At 37.2% G+C, this 13,985-nt stretch overlaps 1 protein-coding gene across 2 annotated transcripts in view; it reads left to right on the forward strand.

Moving 5' to 3' along the window:
- Positions 1-13,985, forward strand: part of frmd5a (FERM domain containing 5a) — a 57,339-nt gene that overhangs the window by 33,375 nt on the left and 9,979 nt on the right. Inside the window, exons 2-7 of one of the 2 annotated variants that reach the window (XM_028001297.1) lie at positions 8,514-8,618; positions 9,546-9,588; positions 10,037-10,115; positions 12,152-12,249; positions 12,794-12,917; positions 13,506-13,593. In XM_028001297.1, the coding sequence (XP_027857098.1) occupies positions 8,514-8,618; positions 9,546-9,588; positions 10,037-10,115; positions 12,152-12,249; positions 12,794-12,917; positions 13,506-13,593 (537 nt within the window). Of the gene's footprint in view, positions 1-8,513; positions 8,619-9,545; positions 9,589-10,036; positions 10,116-12,151; positions 12,250-12,793; positions 12,918-13,505; positions 13,594-13,985 lie in introns of those variants that run through there. The other variant, XM_028001307.1, reaches the window with a different exon arrangement.

Genomic DNA, 13,985 nt, shown 5'->3' on the forward strand with positions numbered 1-13,985 from the left:
ACTTATATGTAGAAACAGTAACAATACATTTATTAAGCATGTTGACATAATTGGGTGTCTGATTTAGAAATAAATCACTGTTGACAGTGAACTTTCTTGACACTCTAAAGGTCTTTTTGCCATTCTTCTGCTGTTTATAACACATTGTTCAGTGTACCAAGTATATTAAACTGCACTTAAGTAAGGATATTTTTGTTTGCTCAATTATTTATTTGTCGTAAGAGCGCTTCTTGCCAGTAAAAGGTCAGTAAAATGCAATTGTGGTTTGAGCAGCTGAGACGAATATGTGGGTTGTGACCATCTGCCAAAGCCAACTTTTGATAGAGACAATATGATGTCTCAGTCATACTGTGTGGATCTGCATCTCCCTCACTGAAAAACAAGGTTTGTCAATTACTGGAGACAATCTGATTCTGCAACAAACAGAAAACCAATATCTTCACTACCTAGGAGCAAATTGTATTCTCTAAGATGACAGCACTGGCCCCCACAGACTTCCTCCAGAGTTTAGGAGTGGACAGGGTGAAGAGCCTTCTCTGAAGTCCTGACCTCCACGCCATTGAACACTTGTGAGATCAACTTGAGTGTGCTATTTATGCCAGAGTGACCCAAGAACCACACAAACTGACTTGTGACAGTTGCTGGTTGAGGGAAGGGGATGGTATTCCACAGTAGTGTGTGACCAAGTTACCAATGAGCATAAGGAAGAGGGAAAATGAATTCATGAGCCCCTTGTTTGTTAAATGAATAAACTATTAAACTTCAAATATTTCTGGACAAGAGTCGATAGTAGAATAAGCTGTTTGCTATCGACAGAGAGGAGCAACCCACAAATGCTTTTTTTTTGAAACAAAGAGATAACAAACAGACTGTCCAATGATATAAGATTTATTACTATGAAATATTGCTACATTTTATTTGAAGATATATAACATGATCCACCAAATCATATGAATTATGCAGATTATGGCCTTGTCTTTACCTCTAAAGTGAATGTTCATAACTTCAATACCAGCTTTAAATCCCAGTGCTTGTTTGTCCTGGATTTTAAAAAAGGTAATTGGCCTGTACTTATCTAATGCTTCCCAAAGCACTTCACACTATGTACTGTTAAATTATTTGTTGAATAACTTTGAAAGTACTTATGCAAATCTTCTCTCTTTCCAGGTTGTAGATAAGAATTTGTTCTTAATAACTTACCTGGTCAAATGAAGTTTAAATTAAAAACAGACTCATCCCTGTTGTAGTTTAATGTCTGATGTTTTTACTTGTTGGATCTAACTATGTTTGTATTCTTTTTCAGTTTCTGTAAAGAAAAAAAAATCTGCTCTTCCATTCTTGCTTGTCTATTTAGACTTCGGTGTTGTCTATATTGCATTATGCTGCATAAGTCCTGGAGGTGTCCCACGATCGGGCGACTTTGGTTGTGCTGCAAGGTTTAATGATTTAAGATACTCAGAGTAAAATATTTGGATTCGTCTTGAGATGTTCTGTCACTATCTATTAAATGTTTAATGTGTCCCTCTTCTCCTCAGGGCAGCACATTATGGGCTAATAACTCTCTTTAACAGCTGCTGTTGAGTTACTATGACAGCAAAATTCAACCATATGCTGATCAGTTGGTTCCACAGTTGGTAAATCCTTTTGTTGTGTTTTTTTTTTATTTCTGTATTTTCTCAATAATTGTGTCAGTATTAGTTCATATTGAATATCAGCAGCTTTATTTTGCACAGGTGTTTCTAAAGTGATGCTCGTCTAGAGACGAGACATGAAACTCTTAAAATCTTCTCCCTTAACCTTTAAGAAATCTCTTGAAGAGTTTTTGCAGACAAGCTCTTTAGAGAGAATAGATTTAGTGCCAATATTGAGGACAGAGTGCTGGAACACCAAGCTGAGAGAATAAATTGAAGAAACAATTTTTGTGCCAAATGAGTCACTAAACTAGATTGTCTGGAATGAAAAACGTATCCAGAACATTTCAGTGAATGAATAGTGAATAGTCCCAATTCTGGTATTGTTGTTGATTCCTTTTAACAGCTATTTTTATACAGCAACTTCTGAAAAATCAGAGGTCCAAATAGGAAGAGCCATATATTGTAAATTTGCTGCTGGTGGGGGAGGTCAACAAGATGTTAACCATAGATAGTCTGTTTTATACCTCAGGAACATTTCTATTGGTTTTAATGCAAATGGCAATCCTAAAAAATTTAAATAAGCATCGATAAAAAATATACATAATTTTGACAACACTACTGGAAATAAAAACATTAATTCATACATTTTCATTTGACAATATGATCATACATAAAAAACTCTGGGTATCAAAAGTGACCAACACTTTATTCCTAAATCCATCCATCCATCCATCCATCCATCCATCCATCTATCTATCTATCTATCTATCTATCTATCTATCTATCTATCTATCTATCTATCTATCTATCTATCTATCTATCTATTATTTGGATTTAGAGTAGTGGCTTACATGTACCAAAGATGCTTTCTTTTGTATGATTTGTTGTTTCTTGCCTCTCACCCAATGATAGCTCGAGATAGGAAGCATGCCATGGATTTGTTGTTCTAAATGGTCAAATTAGTGTTAGCTACAGTGATAATCGCTAACAACAGCCCTGCCCTTCACACTGTTGCGTCACTGCAAGAAAGATCTATTGTTCCAATCCTGGCCTGCCCTTTTCTGGGTTCTCTGGTTTCCTCCTGCAGATAAAAAAAATATTGCAAGGTTTATTGGAGGTTCTAAGATGCCCTTTTCCTGGGCTGTTCCCCATCTCTTTGCCCCCTGACTCTTGGAGATAACACCAACCTGCCAATTACCTATGTTGGAATAAATCACCATTTTCAAGTAGTGGCAGATTTACCCAGTTTTACTGTTATTCTTTTCAAGAGTTTGAACCACCATTTTAGACATAAATATGTAAAAATATTTGATTGGCATTGTAGTTTAAGTGGGCTCCATGTAAACTGCAGGTGGTTGCGTGTTCAGTTTTTGTTTGAGCTGGAGCTGAAGTGCCGTTGAGATTTAAACCTTAGCTGCTCAATCAGGACCTGAATCACTCTGACATATTAAACAAGGCAATCACTCAATCTCCTGGGACAACAGAAAGGAATCTGCTCATGAAACCAAAGAAATCCCCTCAGGACCTAAAATACCTTTAGCCCTATATACACACACACAGGCCCAGTCAAAGGCATCATGTTTCTGCTCCTCTCACTATAAAGTGATACAATCTTTTATTAATGGTCTGGGCTGCTGTGTCGACATAGAGACCATTTTAATGATTAATCTCAAAGGAAAGTGCCCATTGTAAGCTTTGAAATGTTCCAGAACCGCTGAGCATTTTTCCCACGTAGATAGATGTCAGAATGAGTTTTTGAGTTTGAGAGTTCAACTCAGTGTGCAACCTTATTCATTCATTAGAGAGGACACTGAAAAATTCATCACAATATATAAACTGAAGTATAGACAACTTGGTTATGTCTGAATATAACCAATCAAGGAAGAGTTTTCTATTGCCTCCTTGCATGTCCAGCCAAGGGTGTTATGCATGGTTTCAGCACTGCTGAAGAGTGACCTACGCACTGCACAGCATGGTGCCATAATACTACTCACTATTGTTTTCAACATTCAAAGTAAAGTGCTCAGTTTATGAAACAGAACAACTCTTTGCAAGCTGGATCCATGCATGGGTAACCACAAAAAAAATCTACAAAAGATATTATAAGACAAACTATAAAATAATACTTAGAGAAAGCAAGATAATCTGAGTGTAAATGTAAACAAACATATAAAGTCATATCCTTCTTCAGATAAAAAGATAAAGTATTAACATACGATTATTATGTATGATTTTCTGATTTTTATATACATCAGACACTTTTGGTCAAGAGTAAAAAAGTTTTACTCCTCAAGTGACAATATTTTTAAGGTGAAAATTACGTATTAACAAACAGCAGATCAGCATGTGTCAAACCTGACTAACTTGATCTTTTTAAAACATTGGATGTTGCTCTAAAGCCAAAATACTGTTTTCTTAAAACTGCTGAGCCTCCTGATGCTATGTGACTACTATCCAGATGAGAAAGTGTTCATTAGAATTAATTAGAAATATCAGGACATCCTTTCTCTACTGCAATCACTTTAACATGGTAATTAGAGAGAATGCTGGAGAGCAATGCAGCTGGTCTGTTGAGGATCCACCGGGAGCCAGAAAAGAGGAGGGGCAGAAGCAGGGAGGCTGATAGGAGTGATGCTGAAAATTAAACAAAGCCTGATCTTTCTTTGTAACAAAAGAGCAGATGCCTTTCCTGACTCTGTATGTCCTCTGCTGCAGAACGTTCTGAAAATAGTAGGTTTCTTTCTTTGTATGAATTACTTGTCTAGGAATCTGTATTTTTAAACCAATTAACACCATGATTTTAAATGCCAAATAAACAATTTAAAAGAAAGAATATATTGACAAAAAATACCAGGCAGATGTCATTAGAGGTCCCTGTCTAATTTTTCTGCCCTGCACCATAATTACCATCAGCTTTCAGCAGATGGTTCTTTTTTTTAAATGCAGCCAGTGTAACATTGAAAACTGTGGCCTGTGAAAATGCAAAGCTATTTGCTCTCCTTGTAGTCTACAAAAATATAAATAAATATGTGTTGACCTTCACTTAAACGCAAGCATGATATGTAATTTAAATGTAAGCAAATTGTGTCAGACTAAAGCGCTGCTTGTTGCTGAGTAGAGGTATTTTAAGAACTGGTATGACTTTGTATTTCATTTCAGAAACAGAAGGACACGTTTGTACACATTTATCGCCTTGAATTTGTGAATTTGCCCTTCTGTCTTTGTGAAAAATTTTTTGTTCATTTCTTTGCGTAGACATGACACTGATTCATCCCTTTAGTTTTGGAGCCTTTTCTACCTGAGGAGTTTACATAACAGTTGCAAATTACTCAACAAAGAACTTAAATGCATCCTGTATCCAAAGAAAAACCTTAAAAATCCTTCAGAAAGTCTGAACAAGACTAATTTAGAATATACATGTATAAAAAATAACGCAGCCTCGTTCCTTTGAAGCAGAACATGCTGATATAGAAATCATTTAGCAAAACAAGCAAGCTCTAAGAAACATATCTAGGTGCAAATTTAAGACAGGCACATCTTATTTCTAAGCTGCTGACCATTTTCTTTTAGTAGTTTAGAGATCATGGTCCTGTAAAAGTAATTGAGATTTAGGTGCTTAACACCTTGAGTTGTTAGTTTCATGTATTGGAATTAAAATAATTCATTTCTTTTCTTCCAAGAAGAAAGCTACTCCTCAGTTATTTAAGTCTGGTCAGTTAGCAGGCATGTCAGCTCTGTTGGGGACATTACATTGGAATAAAAGTCTTAAAGTGACAGCAGTGAGCACCCATGAAGCTCCTCGATCGCTCTACAAAAAGGTCAGCTATCTCCGGCCGCTGCACTCCAGGCAGCATTTGGTCATATATAGTCAGGCTGATTAAACAACATGCCTGGTATTGACAGCCCTTTGTCCTAATGAAGTGCCTGTTATCTGCAGCATGAGTTACAGCAGGGAGGAAAGTGCTGCCTGGGGCATTTCAGTCACCATCAGTTTCATCTAACACAGAGTGAGAGTAGGAGCAGAGAGATAGATAGAGAGAGAGAGAGAGAGAGGGATGACGGGCAGATAGATAGATAGATAGATAGATAGATAGATAGATAGATAGATAGATAGATAGATAGATAGATAGATAGATAGATAGATGTTGCTTATTTTTAGGAATCTAAACTGTAATAGAAACCTTATACAACATCATATTCCACTAAGTGTAATATTGTACAAAGAAATTCATGTCTTTAAAAGAAATTCAAAAGATTTAGTTAAAAATAAGAATAAAAAAGGTTTGTGATTAGCTTAGTTTCCATCCAGCTCAGTGCAGTGATGACCTTGTTGTGGCTGACACTCCTGAAGCAAACTGACACTTGTCAAAAGAAACAGTTCATCGTTTTCTACTAAATAATTATTTAAGAAGTGTTAACTGCATTGAAAACTATGAGGGGCCGTTTAGGACAAAATTTACGTTTTGTCTCTCACACACTACCAAAAAGTCTCGCATACTCCAAAAAAATAGCCACGCACACTCCAAAAAATTACGTTTTGTCTCTCACACACTACCAAAAACTCTCGCATACTCCAAAAAAATAGCCACGCACACTCCAAAAAATTACGTTTTGTCTCTCACACACTACCAAAAACTCTCGCATACTCCAAAAAAATAGCCACGCACACTCCAAAAAATTACATTTTGTCTCTCACACACTACCAAAAACTCTCGCATACTCCAAAAAAATAGCCACGCACACTCCAAAAAATTACGTTTTGTCTCTCACACACTACCAAAAACTCTCGCATACTCAAAAAAATTACATTTTGTCTCTCACACACTACCAAAAACTCACGCATACTCAAAAAAATAGCCACGCACACTCAAAAATTACTCACGCACATTCAAAAAATACTCAAATTGCGTATACACACACTACTAAAATGTCACACACACATTCACAAACGTTAACTTTCTCGCTCACATACACTACTACCAGCTCGCGCACATACACTACTACCAGCTCGCGCACATACACACAAACGTTAACTTTCTCGCTCACATACACTACTACCAGCTCGCGCACATACACTGCTAACAGCTCGCGCACATACAGACGTTTATCTCTCACATACACAAGACTAAAGTTGAACACACACACAGTACTAAGACTCGTTTTATGTATGTGTGAGAGCGAGACTCTTTTTGAATGTGTGAGAGTTGTCACGGAAGAGGCGGGGCATAATTTTTGGATCAAACTGCGCATGCGTAGATCCTAAACTATAAGTTTCGATTGTTGACTCACTGTATGTTCTATTACTTAGTATATTTGTGCTTTTAAATATATATAGAACGTTTAACTTTCTTGTAGATTAAATGTGCTATAGAAATAAATGAATCTGATTGATTGATTAAAAATAGCAAAATTGCTGTAGTACAATCTGTCCACTGGGTGCCAGTATTACAGGAATTATTAACCGGCGCCAACTAGTGCCGAAGAAGAAAGAGTTTGCTATACCGAACATGGCTAACTCTAATTGTTTAAAATGGCAGCTGCCTGACCAATTCTCTCTCGTTTCGAATTAGAGTTAGCCATGTTCGGTATAGCAAACTCTTTCTTCTTCGGCACTAGTTGGCGCCGGTTAATAATTCCTGTAATACTGGCACCCAGTGGACAGATTGTACTACAGCAATTTTGCTATTTTTAATCAATCAATCAGATTCATTTATTTCTATAGCACATTTAATCTACAAGAAAGTTAAACGTTCTATATATATTTAAAAGCACAAATATACTAAGTAATAGAACATACAGTGAGTCAACAATCGAAACTTATAGTTTAGGATCTACGCATGCGCAGTTTGATCCAAAAATTATGCCCCGCCTCTTCCGTGACAACTCTCACACATTCAAAAAGAGTCTCGCTCTCACACATACATAAAACGAGTCTTAGTACTGTGTGTGTGTTCAACTTTAGTCTTGTGTATGTGAGAGATAAACGTCTGTATGTGCGCGAGCTGTTAGCAGTGTATGTGCGCGAGCTGTTAGCAGTGTATGTGCGCGAGCTGGTAGTAGTGTATGTGAGCGAGAAAGTTAACGTTTGTGTGTATGTGCGCGAGCTGGTAGTAGTGTATGTGAGCGAGAAAGTTAACGTTTGTGTGTATGTGCGCGAGCTGGTAGTAGTGTATGTGCGCGAGCTGGTAGTAGTGTATGTGAGCGAGAAAGTTAACGTTTGTGAATGTGTGTGTGACATTTTAGTAGTGTGTGTATACGCAATTTGAGTATTTTTTGAATGTGCGTGAGTAATTTTTGAGTGTGCGTGGCTATTTTTTTTGAGTATGCGTGAGTTTTTGGTAGTGTGTGAGAGACAAAATGTAATTTTTTTGAGTATGCGAGAGTTTTTGGTAGTGTGTGAGAGACAAAATGTAATTTTTTTGAGTATGCGAGAGTTTTTGGTAGTGTGTGAGAGACAAAACGTAAATTTTGTCCTAAACGGCCCCTCATAGAAAACGGTTTATCTTATACTGTCTGCAACCGTATTTGAACTGCACTACTACGAATAGTTGACTGGATCCAGTTCAAGATTCTCAAGTGTTCCTCCTCTAGCTGTTGTGCCCCTTAGAAGATTCAGAATTCAACATAGTAACAAAACTCCCTAGCGGGGCACTTTTAATCCGTCCTCCGTCTTCTCGCTTCTCTTTGAGCTGTGTGACAGGATTTATTTCAGACACAGATGGTTCTGGCTGTGGATTATTACCACAGATATCTGAAAAAAGACAAGCTATACAGTTTCATGTATTAAATCTCTCCCCAGCCTTATCTGTTTTTGAATCTTCCAGAACATTCATGCACAGATGGTGGCCTAAGTGTAGTTTTTCCTGTCCTCTTTTACAGCGGGATGCAAAAGGACAGTATCTTTTTGACCTCCTCTGCCACCATCTAAACCTACTGGAGAAAGACTATTTTGGCATCAGATATGTGGATCCAGACAAGCAGCGGGTGAGCATCTGTGTTTGACTGAACTCTGGCTTTGGATATTTGATCTTTGGAGGCATTTTATTCTTAGATTCATTTTATTCTTAATAAGATACAATATTTTTACTACAGAAAGTCATCCACGGGATGGCTTTTCATTGCTCTCATTTGCAATAAATATTCAACAGTTTGCCTTAAAAGAAGATACTGAGAAAAAAACTGAGTTTGTCTTTGAATTAAAAATGTACATTTCCACTGTAAAAGTACAAGCAGAGATGCTCAAATGTGTTTCTTTTTGTTTAGTCAAATTAATAATGCAAATAGATGCAATTTATTCATAGAAATGATTATGTTTAGACTGAAATGCTTGTGTGCTTCTACTTGGAGGCATAGATGTTTTGCTTTATGGATGAAACCATTTAGAAATTCTGACATCAGGTGACCCACGATAATGCTACATCTCCAACACGTCTGCTCAGAGCTATTATATTAGCTGCTGTGAGTAGGCGGATTTTGTTGATGAGAATGCACCACAGGAAAAATATGTTACAGAATCAGGGTTCCATTTACAGGACGTGGGTCCGACAAGGTTGCAAAGAGAATGTATTTGTCTCCATGGAAGAGTTGATCTCCCAGAGAAATGTGTCTTCCACTGATATGTAACAGTATTGCATCTTCACGTCTTCTAAAGATCTGCTTGAAACTTACAGATCATCTATATTCCAAACAGCTTTATGCCACTGCACTTCACAGTCAGCTCTGATAAATCATCACTTGTTGTCTGAATGGGTTTCTCCAGAAAACTGTCAGTAGTAACAACCGAGCATTCAGGCAGTTGAGATTGGAAGTGTCTGCTTAATGTGAGAATGTGAGAATTTTCTACTGCTGAGGTAATATTTGCTTAGACATTTTGCCATTTTCCCTTGTCGCTCTTTTTCATTCCTGATGCAGCACTGGTTGGAGTTCACCAAATCAATTTCAAAGCAAATGAAATGTAAGTACCTTCTGTTTACGTTTACTTCACTTCTCTTTAAGTATGTAAACCAACACGGATCCTTCCTAAATTTGAGGCAACAAAGCTTTTCGCTTCAGTTCATATTATATTAAGTGCAACAAAGTTTGTTTTACTGAAGAACAGCAGACAGAGAAATATAAAACACTAGACATTAGTTGGAGGATTTCCACATTATTGTTTAAACCCATTAACCCTCACCCCTGGAAAATACAATGGAAAAACAGCGCGCTGCATGTAAAGGGTTTAAGGATGCCACCATCATGTGTTCTTAAAGATATGGACTTTTATATGTAAACATGTTCAAAATTCACATCTTATGAGCACATTTGACAAAAGATATTAACTTCTTTTCTGTGTACAAAAGCTAAATCTTCTTGCTCATTTCCCCTTACAGTGCTGTCTAAGCTTTTCTCTTTGCCTCCTGCAGCTCAGCCTCCGTTCACCATGTGTCTGAGAGTAAAGTTCTACCCTCCTGATCCTGTTGCTCTCAAGGAGGAAATCACTCGGTATGACATGTGGTGGCATTCAGCTAAAAGGAGTTAATAAATGCTTCTTACCCTAATTTTTCTTCTACAGAGGTAATTTGCATCCGTTTCAGTCGATGATAAGCAAAGACCTTTTTACAGAAAGATTATTTTTATGTTTAATTTCAGAGCAGATGTTTGTATGAAACCTTTGGACTGGCCAAACGTGGTTCTTTTTGAAACATTACTTGTAAACACTTCATAATTAAAATGACCGAGCACTGGGTTTGAAAACATTATGCTAAATATTACAGTTTTTAGGAGGAGCAGCGAGAAAGATAAAAGCCTTTCCTAGTAGCTCTCCAGAATAATGGAAAGCACATTAAAAGCAACATAAGGCAGGATTTTTCTGTGTAAATGAACACATTTCCTCAACTTGGTAATTTTTTCTGAATATATGTCACAGTTCCTAATACCCACATTAGGTTACAGAAGTAAAAAAGGCAGATTTCCTCCAGATGATGCAAAGCACAGCCAGCTGGTGAATGTGTCTTGTGTCCACATGTTTTCATTACCCGACTGAAGAGAGAGGAGTCCACTCTGTTTGAGGCATAATGAGAGTCAGTGTGCACCGCATGTAGAGTGTATATAATGAATAGAGTGGATAGAGGAGATAAGGGGCAAGGAGGGCTGATTGAAAGTGTGAAGCAAAAAGAAGAGTGGGAGGGAAGGAGGACAGCATGATACATGATTATGACAGTGGAGAGGTCACTGCGCAGAGGGTGGGAGAGCAAAAAATCATCATGATTTGGTTAGACTGTTCTGTGTGCTGCATAGCAAAACACACAAATAAGCAGCTTTTCCAGGATGTGTATTTTCCCCCAGAGATTTAATCCAATGAAGGAAGTTGTAAAAGTTTTCTGATGTTTAGGAGTTATTATTTAGAGCCTTACAAACAGACTAAAACACTTTGAACTATTCCAAAGGTTGTCATTTTACAGTGACAAATTTCTACTTATTTTACATGGTAAATTAACACAATGTTGTCATCAATTCAAAAAGGAAACGATAAAAGATTTGTAACATTTTAAACACTTTTTAATGTGAAAGTGTGGCATGTATTTTGGCTACTAAGTCAAAATTTCGCTTGGGGTCACAGTCCAACAAGAAGGTCGACACTATCAAGTATTTAGCGACTCCTGTCATAACTGATGAGGATCTCCACTAGTCTAATTCCACTTTAAACTTCTCTCTGAGCTGCTGCGATGTTTCTTGGTTTTCATATTTGTCCGCTAATATTCTCTGACAAATTTCACAGTGCAGCTGGATTTTCTTCGAGATTAAACTGTATGTATTAGGTGACTTCTGAAGGCATTTGGTAAGATTTTATCCAGGGCTATCAAAGTAAAGGGGACTAAAAATAGCACAAAAAAAGTAAACATTTCGTCAGTAATATGACAAAATGGGAAAATACTCATATGGTATGAATGCTCTGCAAGGCACAGAAATAGTAGGATAAGTAAACAAATGGAGGCAGAGTAAATATGTCCTGTCATATGATCTAATATTCATTTTGTGTTCAACAAAAATATCCACTTTTAAATAGATGTCATCAGCTTTTGTGGAGGTAATAGAGTGAAGAAATTAGGTCTGCCTGACTGTTTTATTGCCTAAAAACAGATGTTCAGTAATTCCACTGCAGTGTCTCCAAAATACAAAGAATAATGATAGCAGGAAATAATAGTCAGCACCACTTCTCATTATCATAATCTCTGCTACAAATGTTGCCTCATTAACGTTCATGGTTGAGGAGCCAAACGGTTGGATCAGTTTGAAACTAGTCTTGGAGGCTACAAAAACAAGCATGAGGAGCAGCTCTTTCCTGTAGGGTGTTTCTACTCTTACAAAAAAAAAAAAAGAGCTGAAAATCAAACATAATTATTAAACCCACATTTAGGGAAGGTGATCTCGATAAAGTGATTTGAAATTAATTGAGTTTGTTGTACCGCTACTTCTACTCTAGTTTTCAAAATTTCTATGTTGAATGCTTCTTTGACATATATGTTTGTCCTTTGTAGATATTTGGTCTTCCTGCAGCTAAAGAGAGACCTCTATCACGGTCGTCTCCTGTGCAAAACCTCAGACGCTGCCATGCTGGCTGCCCACATCCTTCAAGGTAAGTAAAAGAGACAGAAATGAGTGCTGCTCACTGATTTCTATATTCTACAGATTAGCTTAGCTAGAAGGCTAATTTCCGGTGGCTTTTCTAGATATGTGAAAAAAGCCCATTAAAGTACCTGCAGATGGTTTTATGTAAAATATGTAATCATCATTTCACACCTAATTTTCAGTTTGTTTGTACTGGCTTGCTCTCTAGTATTTATGTAAATTATAATTGTTCTCAGCTGGTGCAATATTTAATCTGGGATCTTGTCAGACGTGCACAGCTACAGAAACAAATGTCCAAGAGATGATGCTGAAGTCTGGCACAGCAAGCTTCACAGAAAGCACCGCGTTCATGGGAGGGCAGGCTCCTGTTTGGTAGAAGATGTGCTGATAAATTAAAGATGGCCTGCCTAGTCAGCTTCTCCTTGTAAAGAGAAATCAGCATCACGGTCAGCTTAGAGTGGGCAATGTGGCATGAAGGACCTCAGCTAATCCCGGCCAGGATTGGGGAATGAGCTAACTTCCTTTTATCTTTTTTCTGATGCCGCCTCTAGCTGAGATTGGTGATTACGACCCTGGGAAGCATCCTGAAGGTTACAGCTCCAAATTCCAGTTCTTTCCCAAGCACTCGGAGAAACTGGAGCGGCGGATCGCAGAAATACACAAAACTGAGCTGATGTAAGAGATGACAGATAAATGTCTAATTCAGATTTTACTTTTAAAAAATCACTAAACATCTCCTTATATTTCTGTAATTGCCTATATTATGAAGCATTACTTGGTAAATATCAGTTGCCTAAACAGATGGAAAAGATAAGTAAGATTCTCATTTTTATTCATTTTGTATAGGTGAAATTATAAATGGCTATTGTTGGAAATAGGCATTAGCATCAGTACAAAACCTAAATTATAAAGTAGAACCAGCAAAGACAAACAATATTTTTTGTTACTCAGGCTACAGATGTTTTTTTTTTACATGTCATTCATACACAATTACACGTATTACTGAATTAATTCACAAATCGATATATTTCTTGCTTTTTTTTTTTGGATAAATTAGGTTAAATGTAGGCTGCTGCATAGATAAGTATTAAAATATTTAATGACAGACACAACAGGATTCTAATTGTATCAATCGAGTCAGATGTTTAGGGATGAATGCTGCATAGCATAACACACTGCTGCCCACTTGTGGCAAAGCCTTTCCTCTGCAGCTGTTTTTGTGGTTCATTATGGACTGACATCTGGGCTGTTCCTTTTTCTCAGCGGACAGACCCCTGAAACATCAGAGCGAAATTTCCTGCTGAAAGCCCAGATGCTGGAGACGTATGGTGTTGATCCGCATCCATGTAAGGTGAGAAGCAGTTTTTTAACTACCATAGTACTAATTACTAGACATTTCTAAGGCATTTCAGTCCAAGCTGTCATGTTAAACTATTGCCACAGAAAGGGCAGAAGTTGCTCAAACACACATTTTTGCCACAATGGCCTATATATTAGTCCTTGTCTATATAAGATGTTACAAAATGGAAAGAAAAATCTCTTTGCAGTTGTATAATCTCACTCCTAATTTTTGATTTTTTTATTTTAAACGAGTACATTTGTTCAGTAGGAAAAATATAATACTAAGGAATGGTTGATCACAGTGTCTAATAATTTCTTAATACTAATGTAGTCTTAAGAACCACTAAATGCTGTCTACTTGCCACCGGTTGTCTGGGAATCGTACAGGAGAAAAGCTTTTTT

This window comes from Xiphophorus couchianus, chromosome 2 (genome assembly GCF_001444195.1).
Source record: "Xiphophorus couchianus chromosome 2, X_couchianus-1.0, whole genome shotgun sequence".
Taxonomy (NCBI): domain Eukaryota; kingdom Metazoa; phylum Chordata; class Actinopteri; order Cyprinodontiformes; family Poeciliidae; genus Xiphophorus; species Xiphophorus couchianus.